The 21,805-nt window shown below is 40.1% G+C and overlaps 1 protein-coding gene across 1 annotated transcript in view; it reads right to left on the minus strand.

The window, feature by feature from the left end:
- OTOG (otogelin) overlaps positions 1-21,805 on the minus strand; it is a 141,236-nt gene that overhangs the window by 15,785 nt on the left and 103,646 nt on the right. The window contains exons 39-48 of the mRNA XM_067466655.1: positions 21,498-21,587; positions 20,751-20,934; positions 12,818-13,038; positions 11,670-11,808; positions 10,486-10,680; positions 9,182-9,394; positions 6,046-6,150; positions 3,794-3,904; positions 3,099-3,200; positions 2,111-2,209 (exon numbers count right to left, since the gene is read on the minus strand). Coding sequence (XP_067322756.1) covers positions 2,111-2,209; positions 3,099-3,200; positions 3,794-3,904; positions 6,046-6,150; positions 9,182-9,394; positions 10,486-10,680; positions 11,670-11,808; positions 12,818-13,038; positions 20,751-20,934; positions 21,498-21,587 — 1,459 coding nt within the window. The remainder of the gene's footprint in view (positions 1-2,110; positions 2,210-3,098; positions 3,201-3,793; positions 3,905-6,045; positions 6,151-9,181; positions 9,395-10,485; positions 10,681-11,669; positions 11,809-12,817; positions 13,039-20,750; positions 20,935-21,497; positions 21,588-21,805) is intronic.

Below are 21,805 nucleotides of genomic sequence, written 5' to 3' on the forward strand. Positions count from 1 at the left end.
CACTATGGGTTTTACATGATTTGTAGATAAATACTAATAGCATCATTCTGTGCAGACGGGAAATTTCCAGCACTGCCTCAGTGGGCCAGTTACACTTGGCTGTCCTCTCTTCCACCAATTTCCTACCTAGGCACTCAAAAAAGGCTTCATCGCTCTATACCACACTGAGAAGGACATGATTTCTTTTTAAAATAAAAATATGGTACAGAATTAACTGATTTAAATATATATATATGAAGAAATTATCCCCTTCACAGAACAGAGTGGTGAAAGGGGAAAGCCCATGTCTGGAGAAGCTAAAAGGAATACTGACACTCTCTACTATCTTAACACTCTTTTGAGGGGACGCTATCATTTTTCTACCCAGGCATATAAAAGGCTAATGTGACACATTGGTGCTAAACTCAACAGGATTTTGTCTGACATCCAATAGTTAACTTAATTTGAATTTAAATTTTCCTTAGATTTTGGCCACATTAAATTACTATACAGGCAGTCCCTGAGATACAACAATGACTCATAGTTAAGAATGGAGATGAGACACCAGGAAGTGAAATAAATCTACCCTTCAGAAGGGAAAATCACTCCTGAAAGAGTTATCCTGGGGGAAAACCTGGATGTTCCATTGCGGCTTTGATTAGGCCATTCACCAGAAATTGTCCTGTCCCCACCTTAAGCTCTGCACTTTTACTTCGACCCTCTTTTAGGTTACCTTGACATTTCAGACAATAGTGTTCCCCAGCCCTACTAATTTGACTTCAGCACCTTCCATGGGCTCCTTTTAGGAATTATTGCAATCACTGAGCCTGAATTCAGCTATGTTTCCTTTATCTCAGCCATATTGTTTTTACGATGTTTTTATGACTGTGTTTGTTTTATTATTTTATTCATTGATTTTAATTGTGTCTCTGTTTTTATTTGTATTTTTGGGCTTTTTCCTTTGTAAGCCACCCCAAGTTCCCTTGGGGAGATAGTTGGCGGGGTATAAACATGAAGTTATTATTGTTGTTGTTGTTGTTGTTGTTGTTGTTGTTATTATTATTATTATTAAGTTATCTTCACTGAAGCTTTCTAACCAATCCTTGTTTCCATAACCATCCATTTTTTTCAAAATCCAATTAACAAAGGGACAGAAAGTGTGGTGAAGTCTGAACAAGGGCACAGACAGCAAAACAAATACCACATAGATGATAACCCTTCCCTATTCTATCCAAAGATAGATAGATAGATAGATAGATAGATAGATAGATAGATAGATAGATAGACAGACATACAGACAGACAGACGTTTTGGCTGGAATTACACACTAAAAAGTACCTGTTCTGACTTGCATACAAATTCAGCTTCAGAACAAACCTACAGAATCCATCTTGTTTGTAACTTGGGGACTGTCTGTACACAGATAACAGATGCTTTTGGCCTACAATTCCCACCACCATAACAACCCTAGTCAGTGCTGAGGGAATATGCAGGAATTTGGCACTGACAGTATGTGGAGGGTCACAGCTGCCCTTTATATATCTAGTAGAAGTGGAATTATGGTTCTGTTCAATCAATAACGTTTTTAGTTTCTCTTCCTGCTGCAAGCTCTTGCACTTGTAATAAAATACTCAAGTTTTCAGATCCCCTAAAACAGTTGGTCTCAACCTGTGGGTCCCCAGGTGTTTTGGCCTACAACTCCCAGAAATCCCAGTCAGTTTACCAGCTGTTAGGATTTCTGGGAGTTGAAGGCCAAAACATCTGGGGACCCACAGGTTGAGAACCACTGCCCTAAACATCTGCAAAAGAAAATGTTAACTCTAAGTTTAAGCTGTAATAACAAAGTCTTTACCAAAAAATAAAATTATGAAAAAATTTATTAGTTTCTTAATTATGAAAAAAATAAGTGATCAAAATGAATCAAGATGGAGGCACTAGCTAAGAGAACACTTCAAAACTATCCAGTATTATCTCTATTCTGTTCTTTACAATATAGCTACATTACTGATGACTTTGTATTTTATTAGAAACTGTATTATTTTTCAATATTTTATAATCTAACATTGCTGTTTGCATTACCAGATACCCTGGCCTAAGTTGATTAAATGGCAATGAAAAGAAATGCAATTACCGCATGTATGATATGGACAGCACTTTTCTGGGCCCCACACTTCTACCAAGGACATTCCTAAGATGCACTTAAATTCAGGACAACGATAGGTTTCACAAACTGCAAATTAAAATACAAGAAGAAAATAAACTGTGAAGTTTATGACCAAAAGCTACAAAAATATCATGCTTAAAAATTAACAATAAATGTACATTCTTAAGTTATAGAACTCACACAGCAAATTTTATGCCAAGATGTGGAATTTCTCCCTTTTATTTATTTATCATGTCAGGAGCAAACCAAACAGTTGTATTGCATTAAAAAACAAACAAACAAACAAAACACAAAGTTTGCAAACTTGGCATTCTATTAAATGTCCTTTGACCAGTAGCTGGCCACTTGGAGTGCCTCTGGTGTTGATATAAGAAGGTCCTCCATTGTGCATGTGGCAGGGCTCAGGTTGCATTGCAGTAGGTGGACTGTGGTTTGCTCTTCTCCACACTCACGTGTTGTGGACTCCACTTTGTGGCCCCATTTCTTAAGGTTGGCTCTGCATCTCATGGTGCCAAAGCGCAGTCTGTTCAGCGCCTTCCAAGTTGCCCAGTTTTCTGTGTGCACAGGAGGGAGTCTCTCATTTGGTATCAGCCATTGATTGAGGTTCTGGGTTTTAGCCTACCACTTTTGGACTCTCGCTTGCTGGGGTGTCCCAGCGAGTGTATCTGTAGATCTTAGAAAACTATTTCTTGATTTAAGTCATTGGCGTGCTGGCTGATAGCCAAACGGGATGGGCCGGGATGTCACCCTGATGAGTGGGAAATAATCATACCCATACATTTTTCCTACAAAGTCCTTCATTAAAGGTTTTTTTTTTTATCATATCAGAAACGAATTGAGAATATACTGCAAGTTGCTTCTGGTGTTAGAGAATTGGTTGTTGCCCGGATGTGTTACCATCCTTTGGGAAGTTTCTTTCATGTAAACAGAACCTTTAGAAAAATTGTAAACTTACTACACTGGTAAGCAGGACAACATCTGTCTGTTGTATTGCCATCCACAGTAAGTACTTCTCCTTCTTGACACACTGGAAGTTGATCAGAGCAAATGCCACATGCTGATAAAAAGAAAAAGAAATGTATACATTATTCCATTTTTATCTTTCTGGGTTTTCTAAAACTGCACAAGCTATCTGGACTACATTAGGTGAATCTACCATTCAGAAGGTAAGACGCTAACCAATGTCATTTCAGAAAGGAGATTGTTCAGGATTAAAGTAGAACTTTTATGATGCTATTTGTTCCCACTATTTAAAAATGCTATATTGCTGTACTTCTCTGCAAAGTGAGCTTTCCTGATTAACTCTTAGCTATATAAACATATTGCCCATTTCCTCCTGGTACTAGGAACATACTTTCTAGTATTCCATACATAACCTTAAATCACATCTGCAGCAAGTTTTGGGTTTGACTGTAGAAGATATAATTAATGAATTGTCCCCCAAGTTTTAGAATAGTAAGTAAATAGCTATTCTTACAATGCTGTTTTGCTCTTTCCACTAAATAAACCCTATCAAGATATAAAATATAGTAATTGTTCAATATAGCACAACTGCTCTTAAGACAGTACTAGTGTTCTCTTTCCTCCTGTCAGTCCTCTTGTTAATGTCATGTTAATCTTCAAGCTGTCAATGAGAATAATTGGACATACCACAGATATAGGATGCACAGCAAGTGCCTTCCACATGGGCAGCAATCAGGGTTTGATCTGCTCGACAGTTTGGAATCTCTTCCATGGACGCACACCTTGCTGGATCACATTCTTGAAATAAACAGCATAGTATTAGAAAACAGACTAATCTCTAGTCAATAGTGACAATGATATTATTAATTCACCCATGAGTGCCTATCAAAGCAAAATTATGATCCCCAGCTGCTGCCCTAAATTGTTTGAGGGTGCTCGGATTTGTGCCCTTTACTGTCATATGAGTTGTCTTTTGTGACTAGTCATAAATTCCATGGTAGCCATTTTGTGTTGGAGGACAAGAGAGTTTTTCAAATTCCCAAACTGCCCACAAGTACTAAAATCCTTAGTCTAGCACTTACTAGACTCATATATGCTAAATCAGGAACTTGTCATATCTGCAGTTTATTTAATCTAGTCTTTTAAAATTTGGTGGCTTAATCTAATCTATCCAATACGGATGCATTGAAAAATGCCTACAGGTCAAGTGGAGACCAGACATAGAAAGTTGGATTGAATAAAGACCACAGACATTGTAAGGATTGAATAAAGTCCATTTTATTCAACCACTTCTCTGAGAAGAGGCTTAGAGAAGCTTTTGCCTGGATATTTTCTCCGCAACTGCACATGGTACATAATCAATGTATCTCGCATTCCAAATTTTTTATTTGTCGTGTCAGGGCAACCAGTCAATTATATTACTTTCTAACAGAGCAAAGCAAACAAACAGGCAAAATACAAAATTTGTGAGTTTGGTAGTTGATTAAATGTCCTTTGACCAGTATCTGGCCACTTGGAGTGCTTCAGGTGTTGCTGCAAGAAGGTCCTCCATTGTGCATGTGGCAGGGCTCAGGGTGCATTGAAGCAGGTGGTCAGTGGTTTGCTCCTCTCCACACTTGCATGTCGAGGATTCCACTTTGTAGCCCCATTTCTGAAGGTTGGCTCTGCATCTTGTGGTGCCAGAGCGCAGTCTGTTCAGCTCCTTCCAAGTCGCCCAGTCCTCTGTATGCCCAGGGGGGAGTATCTCATTTGGTATCAGCTATTGGTTGAGGTTCTGGGTTTGAGCCTGCCACTTTTGGACTCTCGCTTGCTGAGGTGTCTTGCATTCTAAATGACTAGATGTGATTTAGATGTGAAAATAGGCACAAAGAACTCATAAAAACAAAAAAAAATTGCAAGCAGAGTTGGATCAAACACTGCCTGCTCAGTGTTTTACAATGCATAATTCTGAAGGGTGGACTCTAGAACTGTTTCTTTAAGTCCTGGGAGTCATGAAAGAGGCTGCCCTTGGAGTTTCCTCTGTCCTATAAAGTACTGATGCTTGGGAGGGAGTGCCCTCAGTTCAGGTGTCTTGCCCAAGAGAAGGTTGAGGGGGTGGCCACAGGCTGATACTTTGCCTCAGCTAGACCCACATTAGGTTGCTCCCCCCATTTCTTTGCTCATCTCCAGGCACAACGCACTTAAATAGGCTATAGGTAAAATAAAGTGGTCTTTGTTCAATCCAACTTTCTGTGTCTGGTCTCCACACTACTACTCTGTCCACTTTGGCAGTTCAGGATTTGTAATTGTGGCAAGTGCTTAGAGCATCAGTTGTTTGTATGTGCTTGTTTGGATCTTGAACAAAACTTTGAATAGTTAAGTAAATAGTAAGTGTGTGCTTGGGATGTTCACAAAGGATTGAGTTCCTAGTAGGGATGATAAAGGTACACTCATGAATGTCTTCTTAGTTATAACTTTTGTCTGCAAATGCAAGCCAATTTGAAGTATTTGGTCTAATGCAGACACAGGCAAACTTCAGCCCTCCAGGTGTTTGGGACTTCAACTTCCACAATTCCTAACCACCGGTAGGCTGTTAGGAATTATGGGAGTTGAAGTCATAAACACCTGGAGGCACGGTCATAGGGAGGGGGATTAAGGATTAACTCCTCCTCTGAAATGTGTCAGGTTAAAAACACTGGTTTACTCATGAACTTTAACTGGTTAACCAAATTATGAGGAAATCAGGTTTTTTTAACCTGACACATTTTGGGAGGAGGTTTTGAACCCTTAATCCCCCTTCTGGCTATGGCCCTGCCTGGAGAGTTAAAGTTTGCCAATGCCTGGTCTAGTGGTATCCACACACGTAATCTTAGCCCATATGATAGCAATGATGAAGGTCAAACATTCAGTAAGGACAAACTACTTCATCAGATAATTGCATTTCTTCACTCAGTGCTTACCACAACTGTAAACAGGACAACAGGACTCATCCTGGTAATAGGTCACCAGTTTCTCCAGATCTTTGCATTCAGGAATAAATGTTTCACACAGACTCTGATTGCAACCTTTTTAGACAGGGAAAAGGGTACATAACCAAAAGCAAGAAATAATATGTTGTTGGATATTGTTATGTAATTATTGCATTTACTATAAATCACTGAAGATTCCAAAAACAGATCTTTGTCTTCATCTTTGATTCAATAAGGTTTAAATCTCAGTTTCCTGTACTAAATTACACGTTACTATCTGTGATAATCTAGTATCTAGTAGGCCTGTCGGTTTTGTTTCGTTAATTCGTTTTTCGTTTTTTAATCGTTATTTTTTTAATATCCGACGCGATATCAAAACATATTTTTAAACCCGGAAGGGTTTAAAAATATCGAAGCAGCAGCCCCATGTATTTTACGAGCTTCAGCTCGTGTCGTTAATGGCATGGAGGCTGCTGCTGAGTGGTGCTGCAGTGCTGGAGCCTGGGAGCCAATCCGGCGCTCCCAAGCACCCCAGCGTGGCAGAAGCCAGATGGCGCGCGGAGGCCGCGTGTGAGCGCGCGCGCGCCATCCAAGCGGCCTCCGGCTCCTGCGCCCCCCTCCTCCTCCTCCTCCTTCTCCCAGCTGTGTTGCAGGAAGTGCAGCTGGGAGGAGGAGGAGGAGGAGGAGGAGGGGGGCGCAGAAGCCGGAGGCCGCTTGGATGGCGCGCGCGCTTACAAGCGGCCTCCGCGCGCCATCCGGCTCCGGTTCCTGCGCCCCCCCTCCTCCTCCTCCTCCTGGGAGGAGGAGGAGGAGGAGGGGGGCGCAGGAACCGGAGCCGGATGGCGCGCGGAGGCCGCTTGTAAGCGCGCGCGCCATCCAAGCGGCCTCCGCGCGCCATCCGGCTCCGGTTCCTGCGCTCCCCCCCCCTCCTCCTCCTCCTCCTCCCAGGAAGAGGAGGAGGGGGGGCGCAGGAACCGGAGCCGGATGGCGCGCGGAGGCCGCTTGTGAGCGCGCGCGCGCCAGCTGGGAGGAGGAGGAGGGCTGTATATGACCATGTTCCAGAAGCATTCTCTCCTGACATTTTGCCCACATCTATGGCAGGCATCCTCAGAGGTCTGTTGGAAACTAGGCAAATGGTGAGTTATATATCATCTCTAATACTAATGTCCAGGGTGGGAGAAAGCCATTGGTGACCATTACTGCAACATTCACACTTAGCCTGTTTGTTTGATCAAGAAAAAAATTTTTTCTAAAATGTTTTGTAAATAATAACGAAAATTCGTAAATAACAAAACATTTTTTTGGTAAGTTTTGTAAATATTTTTAATATCGAAACAAAAAAACACCCCAATTAAGAATCGAATTTAGAAACAAATTTTTTCTTGATCAAACAGGCCTAGTATCTAGTACCAAACTTATATTGTAGGGTGTATAATAAACATCTCTACCTGGTCATGATATCCCAAGTGAACACCAAATAAAATATTCCAGAAGCATAACAGGAAGAACTACAGGTAACAAGAGTGCCTAAAGGAAAATATATACTGAAATTTCAACCTGTACAAGCAATGTATCTTATTTATTTCTTCCTTAAATTTCCACTGTCACTGTCACATTTCAAATAAACCTTCTCCTTTATAGAAAACTATCAATCATGCAGGGGAGGGAATGTTTCCAGGCAAAATGTCTTGTCACTTTACCATAACCTACTGGAAAAATTGTTTTCTTACTACCACTCATAGAGCCCCCAGTGGTGAGTGGGTTAACAGCACTCCATGCAGTCATGCTGGCCACATGACCTTGGAGGTGTCTACAGGTGACTACAGCTCTTTGGCTTAGAAATGGAGATGAGCACCACCCCTCAGGGTCAGACACAACTAGACTTGATTTCAAGGGGAAACCTTTATCTTTATTTTATTACCACTCATATTATCCATTCTCCAGGTTCTACAAACTTCCTTCTTCTTTGCCTTCTACAAAATAAATTCTTGTCAAAATATTCTAAATTGTAAAAACAAGCACATTGCCTGTGTTAGACGGGGTTACACTCCCCCTGAAGACGCAGGTTCGCAGCTTGGGAGTGATCCTGGACTCACCGTTGAGCCTGGAGCCCCAGGTCTCAGTGGTGGCTGGGAAAGCTTTTGCACAATTAAAACTTGTGCGCCAGCTGCGCCCGTACCTTGGGAAGTCAGATCTGGCCACGGTGGTCCACGCTCTTGTCACATCCCGGTTGGATTACTGCAACGCACTCTACGTGGGGTTGCCTTTGAAGACTGCTCGGAAACTTCAACTAGTCCAGCGAGAAGCAACCAGATTGCTCACCGGAGAGGCGTACAGGGAGCATACCACCCCCGTTGCGTCAGCTCCACTGGCTGCCGATCCAATTCCGAGCACAATTCAAAGTGCTGGTCTTGACCTACAAAACCCTATACGGTTCCGGCCCAGTGTATTTGTCCGAACGGATCTCCCTTTACGTCCCACCTCGGAACCTAAGATCTTCTGGGGAGGCCCTGCTCTCGACCCTGCCACTGTCACAAGTGAGGTTGGCGGGGACGAGGAGTAGGGCCTTCTCAGTGGTGGCACCCCACCTGTGGAACTCACTCCCCGGGGAGATTAGATCGGCGACTTCCCTTCTGGCGTTTAGGAAAAAACTGAAGACCTGGGTGTGGGACCAAGCTTTTGGTCACTCTGACAACTAACTTAAGGATTTGATGATAGACAAGGACAAATGGAATGGAATGGAATGGACATATGGACTCGGAACCCTGAGCATGAGATTGTTTTATTATTTTAATATGTATTGATGTTTTAATTTAATTTGTTGAACTGTTTTTGTTTTGTTTTGTATTTTGTATTGCTTGTCAATTGATTTGGGCATCTAATTGTGCCTCCTTTGTAAGCCGCCCTGAGTCCCGTCCCCCCCCCCCCCCCCGGGTGAGAAGGGCGGGGTATAAGTAAGTGAAATAAATAAATTAAAAAAATATATGCAAACTGGATCATTTTGTGTTGATTTGTGTATCTTTATAAATAAATAACTTAATGCACAAAATGAATCCTGATTCAACTACAGCTTCCAAAATAATGAAACAAATGTAGCAGTAATGACATATATACAGAGAATACTTACTGCAAATTTTCTGGTGACAGCAGGACTGATCATCTGGAACAAGTAAGGCCACTTCCCCAAAGCGATGGCATTCTAAGTCATAAGTAGCTGAACAGTTGTACTCTACAGGGACAACAGTTTCATTTTCCACACAGGTCTGCATGCAACATCCACTATGGGAAGTCTTCCAAGTCTCACCCAGGGCACGGGGTACTCCAGAACTATCTGTACAGGCTGAAATTGTTGCCAAAGTGCACTTAAAATAATGTGGAAGTATTTGTCTGCTCTATTTTATGGAATGATTAATACTTAGGATGTCAAAATGATATACTGAACATGGTGGAAGAAATATCAAACATTTCCCAGGAGATAGGAACGAAATGTAATCCAAGACCCACTTGTGAATCATGCTGCTTTTTACTCTATATTTTTCAATACCAGCATATACTTCCTAGCCTTACACTTGAACTATAACACTTTGGAAGGTCTGTGGTTCTCATGACTGCTATGGGCAAGTTTTAGTCATATACTATATCCGCATCCCTATAAAACATTTATACGGAGGATTTATTCCATGTTGTAAGAAGAAACTGAATAGTCGAAATGTTCATCTTATAATTCAGGGCTGCACGTCTGTTTACAATTCACAAGACTGTTAGTTAGAGAGCTAATGTGGGACTAGTATCAGTTAACATGTAAATTTTTTCACAATATCCAATCATTCATTAAAAGGAACCTCTACAGTATGGTGCAGATCCAGAGATATATAAGGAGAGCATCAAGTTATGTATAGAATGCTATGCCTAAAGGTCTCCCTCACTATATATATATATATATGTACACCCTTATCATGTTTGACGGTGCTTGTCACTTACTGGTGATTTGTTGGAATTAGTTCCCCCTCTGTGCAAGGGAAGGCCATTCTTGCCATCTGCTCAGTGGTGTATATGTACAGCAGAAATACTGCACATGCTCCCTCAGTTTTTGGACACAGGGACCTAAATCCTGTTATTAATACTGCCTAGAATAGACTCAATTGATCATGTGATTTACCTATGTGTTGCCTCAACATTCAACAATTAATTAAATTGGTATATTTTAGTCAAGACCAACTAATACAATGTCAAGGAGGATTTTCTCCCTAAAAAACTGTATCAGATCACACCATACACACTGAAATCTGTTTCTATTCCTGCACAGTTTTTCTGTGCTGAATAGGATCAGAATGATTGGTCACTAATAATCAAATGGGGAAACTGGAGGGCAAGTGACAGCAAATGAGTCTACAAGCATGCAGAAAAATGTAAGAGGAAACCAATACCTACCACACTTCTCCTCTGGGATGCAGAGAACAGAGTGAACCCGGTGAAGAAGGGTTCCTTCTGTGCAGACACAGCCTTCTGTCATTATTAAGCAAGAGTCTGAATCCTGAGGTTCTGGCTCCATATTCTGGCATGTGCTTGGTGATCCACAAGCAGATATGCATGGCTTATAGGAGAGACCATCTGGGCAGGGAAAGGCTACAAAGACAATACATAAAGTTTATAACATTGTGATACTTATTATTTATGTGGTGGCTGCCAGTTCATGGTACATGCGAATTCATAAAAAACACACTCTGACAAATCTTTTTGAAACTAGAAAATAGAAATTGGTATTTGGAAAACAAGAACAGTGGGAGATGCTCTTATTTCCCCACCATTTCCACTCCCATAGGATGAATTCACATTCTTCTTGGCTTATCCTGAACATGTCTCTATTAGTCTATTGCTTTCTTAAAGTGCAATGCCCAAAATAGATCACAATATCCCATAGAGTTAGACTAGTTCAGAACAGAGTGGAACGAGTACTTAGTAGGCTTGGAAACAAATGATTTCATATGATTATAATAATGCCACTGTCACAAACTCATTAAAATATATAATACACTGCACATAAACATTACATAATGTTTCTTTCTTGTACTTACACAACAATGGGCTTTATTTTTACGTCTGTTACTTGGACTTAAGTTCAATACTCCCCAAATACAGAATTGCCTTTGCAACTTGCAGTCACATATTCATTGGGGCCAATAGTATACAGACTGTCCCCAAGTTATAAACACCCGACTTACAAATGCCTCATTGTTAAGAACAGGGGTAAGACAACAGGAAGTGAGAGAAATCTACTCCTAGGAAGTAAAATTCACCCCTGAAAGAGTTATCACGGGGGAAAGGTGTCTCAGCTAAAGCTTTCTCACCAATCCTTTTCCCACAACAAGCCATTTTTTTTCAAAATCCAATAATCACAGGGACAGAAAGTGAGGTGAAATCTTCTGAATATGGGCACAGACAGCAAAACAAACACAACAGAGGTGTTGACACTTCTCTGTGCTATCCAAATCTAAACAATATATACTTTTGGCTGGAGTTACACTGAAAAAATCTATCTGTTCCAATTTACAAACAAATGCATCTCAATCTACAGAACCTATCTTGGGGACTGCCTGTATTTGCAAGGTACTTACAGCAGTAACTGGAACTCCTCCATTCTATGCAGATATTGAATTTGTTACACATGGCAACATAAGCAGCTAGCGCTATACATGGATTTTGAATGTATTCTGTGTCTTGAACCCACAAATCACAAAAGGAATCTGGAGAAATCTTAATATACAAAGACACAAGAATATAATTCGGACTATTGGTTTAATAATATAGGAGAACATTACAGCAAAGATGAAAATTATAAATGTTACCTAAAACATAATATACTCAATAACAATCATGACAATTTAGGAATCCCCCCCCCCCTTTTTCAAGGTATGCTGATGAAGGTTTTTAAGCATTTTGTTAGATCTAATAAGTTTTGATTAAAGACTAGCTCAGGGAAACTAGAAAATAAAATACACAGTGTGCAAATTTTGTATAATGAATTTTGAACAATCTCTATGTGAATGCAGGGGTAACTGTGTTAACCATAAGCACTGTGGTAATATTAGACCAATCAAAAAGTCATAAACATCTGCATGTAGCTGTGTAAAAACCACCTCAAAAATATATGGTACAAATGGTAAGTTCGTGACAAACCCTCTCTGAAGCATTGCTATCCTCCTCGATATTTGTTGAATAGATATTAAACCCAGAAAATAATCAATGGTTGTTAGAAAACAGCAGTGCAAAATGATATAGGAACCACTAATATTTTGTGGAGTCTGGGGAAAAGGGAAGGAAAAAGGAAGAGGGGCCGACTAAGGGCAAGATGGATGGACGTTATCTTTGAAGTGACAGGCTTGACCTTGAAGGAGCTGGGGGGCCGACAGGGAGCTCTGGTGTAGGCTAGTTCATGAGGTCATGAAAATTAAGAAGCGACTGAACGAAGAAACAACAACATATTTTGTGAAACATGGGACAGCGCCCATACTCTGATATGCTACACCCTTCACATGAAAGTAAGTTCTATGACACCCAAGCCATGTGTTTTCCTTGAAGGTCTCTTCTCTGGAATGACTGCCTCAATAAGTTATCACATAGCATATGTGTGGCTAAGGTAAAGTTGTTTGGGGTAAAATAAAACCTATAAGTCAAACTGGTTCACTCCTAAAATACCAATAGGAACAAACTACAAGAAGCAACAACCCATATGTTCAAGCACAAGATAAAGTAGATAACTTACATGAGGATGGCAGGTGTTAAAGGTCTCATTCAACAACATATTTAAACAAGGTGAACAATCTCTGACTGAACAGTTAGTTTCATGGGTTCTCTGTCTTCCAGTATACTTCAATGTATTTGGCACCTGCCAGCTATCCATAAAGACAACTGATGCACCCACAGTACTTAAAACAGTACCATTGGGTAACATGAGGTCATTTGTTGAGCTTCCATCACAGAAACCTGCAAAAAGGGAATAGTGCATAATTTAATATAAAACCACTATGTTGCTATAGAGTATCAATCCATTTATCACAACATGGATTCTTGAAACACCACCTTCAGTTCCTTTCCTTATAGAAATATCCATTAAGCACAATATGCTGTAAAAATTGTCCATCTGCTATTAGAGCACATGACACTACATGGTACATGCACTGAGTTATGGACATGTCTAGAAATGCACACGAAACATCTCATTCCTAATCATGTTACACAGAAATGATCCAATTAATTTCAGTGAAATATATTTTTGTAATATAAACTTATTATATAACATAGATAGCACTATACAACTGCCAGAAGAGTGAGACATGGAGATGCAAAATAGTTGGCTAGTAAATTATATTAAATTATATTAATATAGTAAACCATATTAAATACTAAAATCAAAAAGTAAATACATTAAACAGTGTAACGGGGGGGGGGGGGGTATAGGAATATGTTATAGAAATATTGTCTAAAATATTGTCTAGATCCGGCGCAGTCTGGTTTTAGGCCGGGACATGGTACTGAGACAGCCTTGGTCGCCTTAGTGGATGATCTTCGCCGGGAACTAGACAGGGGGAGTGTGTCCCTGTTGCTTCTGCTGGACCTCTCTTCGGCCTTCGATACTGTCGACCACGGTATCCTTCTGGGACGCCTCGCAGGAATGGGCCTTGGGGGTACTGCTTTGCAGTGGCTCCGGTCCTTCCTTGAGGGCCGCTCCCAGAAGGTGTCACTAGGGGACGCCTGCTCAACTCCTCGGCCGTTGTACTGAGGAGTCCCGCAGGGTTCAGTACTGTCCCCTATGTTGTTTAACATATACATGAAGCCGTTGGGAGAGATCATCCGGAGTTTCGGGGTGCGGTGTCATCTGTACGCAGATGATGTCCAACTCTGTCACTGCTTTCCACCTGCTACTAAGGAGGCTGTAGAAATCCTGAACCAGTGCTTGGCCGCTGTGACGGACTGGATGAGGGACAACAGATTGAAACTAAATCCAGACAAGACAGAGGTACTCCTGGTCAGTCGAAAGGCCGAACAGGGTATAGGGTTACAGCCTGTGCTGGACAGGGTTACAGCCTGTGCTGGACGGGGTTACACTTCCCCTGAAGGCACAGGTTCGCAGTCTGGGAGTTCTCCTAGATTCATCGCTGAGCCTGGAGCCCCAGGCTTCGGCAGTGGTCAGGGGAGCTTTTGCACAATTAAAACTTGTGCGCCAGCTGCGCCAGTACCTTGGGAAGTCTGACTTGGCCACGGTGGTCCACGCTTTGGTTACATCCCGTTTAGATTACTGCAACGCTCTCTACGTGGGGCTGCCTCTGAAGACTGCCCAGAAGCTGCAGCTAGTCCAACGCTCGGAAGCAAGATTTCTAACAGGTGCTGGGTACAGGGAGCATACAACCCCTCTGTTACGCCAGCTCCACTGGCTGCCGATTAGCTTCTGAGCACAATTCAAAGTGCTGGTTTTGACCTACAAAGCCCTAAACGACTCTGGCCCTGTTTACCTGTCCGAACGGATTCTCCCCTACGAACCATCAAGGTCTTTAAGATCTTCCGGGGGGGGGGGCTGCTCTCGATCCCACCACTGTCACAATCGCGGTTGGTGGGGACGAGAGACAGGGCCTTCTCGATGGTGGCTCCCCAGCTTTGGAACTCCCTCCCACAGGAGATTAGAACTGCTCCCTCCCTCCTGACGTTCAAGAAGCTAACAAAGACTTGGCTATGGAATGCGGCCTTTGATAACTGAGTCAACTTTGATCCACATGGAAGGAGAATGATTAACTGTGAATTATGACCAGGAATGTTTTGACGACGTGGCGGTGTAAGTGTGATGATGACGATGTTGTATTGTAATATGTTTTTGATTTTGTAATGATAATACATTGTGTGGTTTGCATTTTTGTATATGAACACATGTTGTGAACAGGATCTGAGTCCCTCTTGGAGGTGAGAAGATCAGTATAGAAAACTTTTAAATAAATAAATAAAATGTGTTAATATTATCTAAAATAAAATTTTAAAAATAAAAAAATATGTTAATAAAAGCTTTAAAAGATGAGAAGAATTTTAAGAAGTGTTTTCCTGGGTTCAAAGGGATGTCTATGTAGGCAGTAAGCAAGCCTTACAAGGGAAACATTCAATTCTACAGCTCTACCATTATTTTGCATCTCCAAACTATAATCAAAACAACTATATGCAACTTATTATGTAGTCCCATACATTATTTTCAATGTGACTGTTCCTAAGAAATGTATGATTGCAGCCTAAGCACCGTTATGATTTCTCTTTATGTTTTACAAAGCTACAAACAAAATTAAGAGAAAATTATTTCAATATCTGTTAAAAACAGAATGAGAATAAATAATATAAACATTTATTTCAAGCACCTCTTCTCAGTAGGAACATAACTATTTGCAAGGTTTGAAACTTGAATAAGTATTGCTGATATTTCATACTCGGCTACACATATTTGCCCTTTCTGAAACTTGGCAGGCTAACTACTGTAATGATGGACTTTGCAACCAAGCCTTCCAGCAACGATAATTCAACTGTCAAAAAGGAAGATTTATATCAATAGGCAGCCATGTATCTCACTTCTCATCCAAGGTTACAATGTCCAAAACAGAATGAAGTTATGTGTATATATCACAGAGAGATAAGAACAATTTCACCTTAAACTTTATTTATTTTTAATAATTTACTCTTTAATGGTTTTAATATTCATAATTATCAATATAATGAAAGGCATAAATAAATATAATAAATACTGAAATTATGAGTTTCATTTGAGTTGTAGGTTTTTCGGGCTGTATGGCCATGTTCTAGATGCATTCTCTCCTGATTTCTGCCTGCATCTATGGCAGGTACCCTCAGAGATTGTGAGGTCTGTAGGAAACCAGGAAAATTGGGTTTATATATCTGTGAAAAGTCCAGGATGGGAGAAAGAACTCTTGTCTGTTGGAGCTAGATGTGAATGTTTCAATTGGCTACATTGATTAGTAGTATTTGATGGCCTGACAGTTTTTAGCTGTACCCTGTTACTGCCTGGGGGAATTCTTTGTTGAGAGGTGATGAGCTGTTCCTGATTGTTTCTTCCCTAGAGTTCCCCTGTATTTGAGTTTCGTTCTTTATTTACTGTTATTAATTCAAATATCATTACTAATTCTCTTGGTATTTTGCTTCAAATGATAGCAAGGAAGGGCAAACTGCTTTACCTTGGGTAAGAACTACACTTGTTTCACTTTAAAAGGTCTCCAGGTTGGATCATATGCCTCTCTGCTTTAAAATGTTTCAGAAGACAGAGTTGAAGAAAAATTCTGTGAATCTACTTTCTAAGAGATTGATACTATCAGGCTGCACTTAACATAAGCTATACCTTTTGTCATGGATCTGTATCTGGTGTGTTCAAGACACCAGAACACCTCCATGCCATGAGCTTCATAACCAAAGTCGAGGAATGAAAACATCTTGGGCCCTGAGCGGGAAAGAGTCTGATGAAGGGAACCAGCTCAGACTGGAAAACCTGGAGGCTGGACAGAGGAACTTCTGGGAGCTGAGGGGGTGGGGTTTTGGAGATTGAAACAGAGAAGTTGCCCATGTTTCTTTCATTTATAACTTTGCTGTATAGTAGTAACCTAGCAGTAAAGAAATGTCTGCTATTTCCTTGTGAGTGAATGTAGCTGCTACTAAGGTTCTGCAGTCATCACACCTTTAACATAAAAGAGGCCTTTCCTTCAACTGGTAAGAAAATGCCCAAGTTTTTTTAAAGAAAAAAAATAACTGTCTCCGTTCAATCACTGTGTGCTAGCAAGCAGAAAAGGTAAGAAGGTATTATGCACCATTTTCCATTTCTTGTTCTTTAGTTTTCACAACTAGTTTAAGGCTGGAAAGCACAAAAAGAAATTAACGCTGATTAGGATGATGTTATCCACCTAAAGATAACTTGGTAGCCAGACCACTTTTATGATTATGGTAGGAAGGACTAAGATATTCCTTGAACATGAACTTCATACCGTTGAACTTCTTACTGTTTCCTGTGAATTCCAGCAACACAAACTACCATTGATGATACTTTTGAATGGGGATCATAATACAACCAAACTATTTAAATGCTGCATGTAAAAGAGCCTTTGAAACCATAAAATATCACATTAATTCACAGATGACACATATGGGCAACACTTTAGACTTTTCTGCCCAGCAGAATTTGTAATCTGATGATGGCTCTGTGTCTGGCTGTCAAGTAATGGAGGTCATTTATCTTGCTTATAAAAGATCTCACTTATGGAACAGAAGTGCAATTGCCAGCAGATGCCATTAAAAGCAACATAAAGTAGCTTGTAAATTGTGTATTATATATCTTGTGGTATAATATTTTAAAGGATTTTTAAGAGTAATAGAATAGGATGTTACCAACATATCTCCAGAGAAAAACTTCTAGCAATGAGTAGAATGGAATAGTTTGAGGGTTTTAATTTTGGATGAGTTCTCCTCTAGTAATTCCAATTCAAAATACAGACTTTGAAATATACTGTAGCTGGAATAATTCAATGCTTGCGTATGAAAAATTTCCTCAGGACCAAACCATTATGAGAGCAGCACAATTAAAATAACCAGGGAGACTAAACAAGGCTGTAGCCTGAAAATGGTAAGGGGGGGGGGGGGCAACAACATGCCAATTTATACCCTTTGGACAAAAGCTTGTTCTCCACTCACCAAGCAATTTAAGGACACCGTCTCCTTTGAACACCATAAATACAGTTACTGGGGTAGTGGTATGAATCTGATGCTTATCTATATTCTATTAGAATTTCATGATTCTCAGAACACACAAACACATATAACATGGGGAAGTGCAAAGTAAGCATTTATCCAACAGATAAATTCAAAACATGTGTTGAATCCCAATCAGAAACATTCTTAGATTTAAACCCAACAATCTATTTTTGGTACTCAGAACAACAGTGTTGACTGCCATTAATGTTTCTTTCCACCCAGTGGATGAGAGGGGGAGATGGGGAAGTGTGTCATCTATCTAAAAGGCCACTCATAATTAAACATTATATCCTTACACTACATTGTTTTTATTGGATCCCATGATAGTACAGAGCAAAAATCCCATTGCTAAATGACCTTGCTTGACTTTATGGAAAACTAAAAGTAAGGTACATTTTCTGCTTATTCCTGTCCTATTTATTTTTACATTACTTCAGCATTCATGCCTCTCTTTCAAATGTTCTAAATTTGGAAGCAAATCTTCACGCATCCACAGCTATCTGCAACATGATCTCTGAGGATTAAATTTGGACTGCAGATCATTTGACTGACAAACTTAGCATTTTTCTTCCGCCCCTCAAACAACTACATTATATAAATTAAGGAAGCACAAACAGAAGAACAATTATTACTAGTGAAAGTACTCACTCTGCACTGGTTGAAATAGCCTTTTGACATTTGTTTTGATATGCAAGAAGCCTTCAAGCTTACTCACTTTAGAGTTAGAGAACTTTGCTTTTTCACACCAAACTATTATCTGCAGCCCCTAGCTTGCTAGATTCAAGGATTCCTGCCTAAAAGGTCTTCTCTCTCATAATTATTCCAAAGGCCTTCAAGTGAGGGTCATAGTGAGACATACTGTCCCCATCCCGTAAGTACTGTTGGCACACTGAAGGAGTTATTTGCAGCCCTTTGTTTTTCAACATAAAAGCTTTACTACAGAAAGCTCTATCTAGTCCTGTTCCACGGAATCTACTACACATACTTGTACCATAATGTATCCTTCAATGGGCATACCTCTCCCTAAGCTCGGTTGGTGGGGATGATGGAAAGGGCCTTCTCTGTGGTGGCCCCTCGGATCTGGAACACTCCCCAGGGAGATGAGACAGGGTCCCACTCTCTCCATTTTCTGCAAGGAATTAAAAACTTGGCTGTTCCATTGTGCCTTTGATTAGGCAGTTTACCGCAGAATTTCCTGACCTATCCAACTCCTGCACCTTAACATGGTCCCATTCTGGCACTTCTAACACTTTAATAGCCTAAGGACATTTGTCTCCTAGCCCAGTACTCTGATTGTTGCACTTTCCCTGGCTCTACTTAGGATTCATTGCACTTAGTAATTATGAACCAAACAAGCACTTTATTTGCTCAGCCATTATATTGCTTTTAATTGTTTTTTAATGTTGTCTGATTTTATGTTTATTGATTTTATGATTTCATGTTTATTTATGTTTGTTGATATTTGATATTGCTTGGTTTTCGATGCTTATTTTAACCTGTTTCATTAGGCATGTCCCTTTGTAAGCTATCCCAAGTTCTTTCGGGGAGATAGAGGTGGGGTATAAAAATAAAGTTGTTGTTGTTATTATTATTATTATTATTATTATTATTATTATTATGCCCACTTCAAATGGAGCACTACCTATCGACAAGGACAAGTGGTGACTATGTAACTCTGTTGTTTGGACTACTCCCCTATGGCTTCAAATGGAATAAATTATAAATCTATGCACTGATCTGGAAAGTCACATAGAAAAGAAGTTAGTACTGCAAGCTTCACTGGGATTGATTGATTGATTTAAATTAAAATTAATCCATGCCCTTTATAGATTCAAGGTACGCTATAGAATTAATACAATTTGACACCACAAGCTGCCCTCGGGGGTTGAGAAGGGAGGGGTAAAAGTACCCGAAATAAATGGTCCAATGCTATGCAATTGTAGGTGCTGTAATTTTACAAGACCAAAAAATGCTGATGCCCCACCAAACTACAAATTCCAGGATTCCATAGAATTGAGCCATAACAATTAAAATGATGTCAAACTGCATTAATTCTATAGTGTAGATGTGCCCTAAGTACTCCAGGCTACATTAAGGGCACATCTTTAGTGACCACCTAGGTCAGTGTGATGTGCAATGAACACTGCAATGGTTAAATGCTACACAGGGCTGATCCAGACTTAGTTGGGTGAAAGACATTTAAGGTGACTTTCCCCTAGGTTAAACTAACTAAGAGGAACTTGCGGCAGCTGTCTTGACAGCCATCCCACACTCTCTGAGCTCAGCAGTCTGAGGACATGGGATGACTGCCCCATCCCCTTACTCCATGTTTCAGCTGTCATCAGACACAACACAGCCTTCCAGCAAGTTCTGCCAAGCCACCATCTTGCTAAGGAGGCCAGGCTGAGGAATAGGAGGGATTTTCCCCTTCTCAGCCACCCTAGCAGCGAGCACTCCAGCTGGCCCTGAAGGCCTGGGCAAGTGGTGTGTGTCACTTCTTTTGCCAGCCATGACACAGGGGGAGGGGCTCTTCTTTAGGGCCCCTGTCCAGCATCACCAAACCATGTTTGGCACAGTTGGACAGTAAGGACTCCCTGTCACCACATTGGTGGCTTAGAGAGTCTCTATTACATGTCAGTGTAGAAACACCCTGTAAGTTCCTGTAGTATTCACAGTTCAGGCTTCTAGGTTTCATTATCATGGAACTATAATTGTAATAGAAAGAAAGGCACACACCTTTTTACTATGTCTTATAGATAATTTCATGACTATCAATAATAATATTTGGACATATTATGCAGGTCCAAATATTATTTTTCAATGAACAAATGGGGATATTTTTTACCTCTGACCTCTATGAAACATGTTTCCCTTTTGGCCAAATAAAGAATTCACAGTTACTAAATTTTGCTTACCACAAAGTCCCATGGATTTTTGAACACGTGTTGCATTGAATTCTATTACCATCAAGCCAGTGGTATGAAACCACTGGATTTTAATATTTGTTGGGGTTTCAATAAAGTACATGAAGCCAGTATCCTCAATTTTAAATCCATATTTTCTAACAGTAGGCCAGGCATATCTTGAGTTGACAGCTATCTGGAAAATATACAGACACATACTGAAGCAAACAACAACACTGCGCAAAAACAAAACAAAGCAAATGTTTTATCTAAGGCAACCTAATACAGAATTCTTTGTCTGACCATTGCCATTTTGCAGTCTCCGCTAGGTGAAATAAACGGGAAAATGGGCTCAGTATGGTGAATATATTTGAAAATGGACTGGTGCTAAGGTTGTGTCGGGCAAGATCTAACTTTACTAAACTATTTCTTTTGAGTAAGTGTGAGAAGAATTATTTACAAGCCTTTTTTCACTAAAGATTATTTTAAATATATAGTTCGAAGCGCAAAAATATTATTTAACTGAAGCTGCTAGTTCTACTTTGTCTGTGTGCTCAGAATGTAAATAATAAAAGATTGTCAAGATGTGTAATACTGCTTAAATTTTAACAACTGGAAACTTTAGCTACTAGAGTCACAATCCCAACTGCTAATTTTGTTTACTGGGATAACAATCAGGAACACAATTGCATTCATATAAAGCCTAAGGATCTAACATAAATCATGCATTACAGTTATAATAAAAGAAATAAATGTTACCTTTCTGTTTAAGCGGTCAATGATAATCTGGTTAGACAAATATGTCAAATTCAGCATTGCTATACACAGATGAGTAGAAGTTAAAATGCTCTGAATAACAAACAAGACAAGCAATAGTTTATTCCATGTAAAAGGACCACTGGTTTCATAGAAGGTTGTCATAGTTTCATGAAAACAGCATGGAATTATTATCTAAGCTTTGTGCGTAGTGAACAGAAAATGTTCAACAACTGTTATTTGAAAATATTAAAATAATTATTCAAATTTCAACAAACAAATGTTGCACATTTGAATAGCTCCTTTTTTCA

Source organism: Anolis sagrei, chromosome 1 (assembly GCF_037176765.1).
Source record: "Anolis sagrei isolate rAnoSag1 chromosome 1, rAnoSag1.mat, whole genome shotgun sequence".
NCBI classification, from domain to species: domain Eukaryota; kingdom Metazoa; phylum Chordata; class Lepidosauria; order Squamata; family Dactyloidae; genus Anolis; species Anolis sagrei.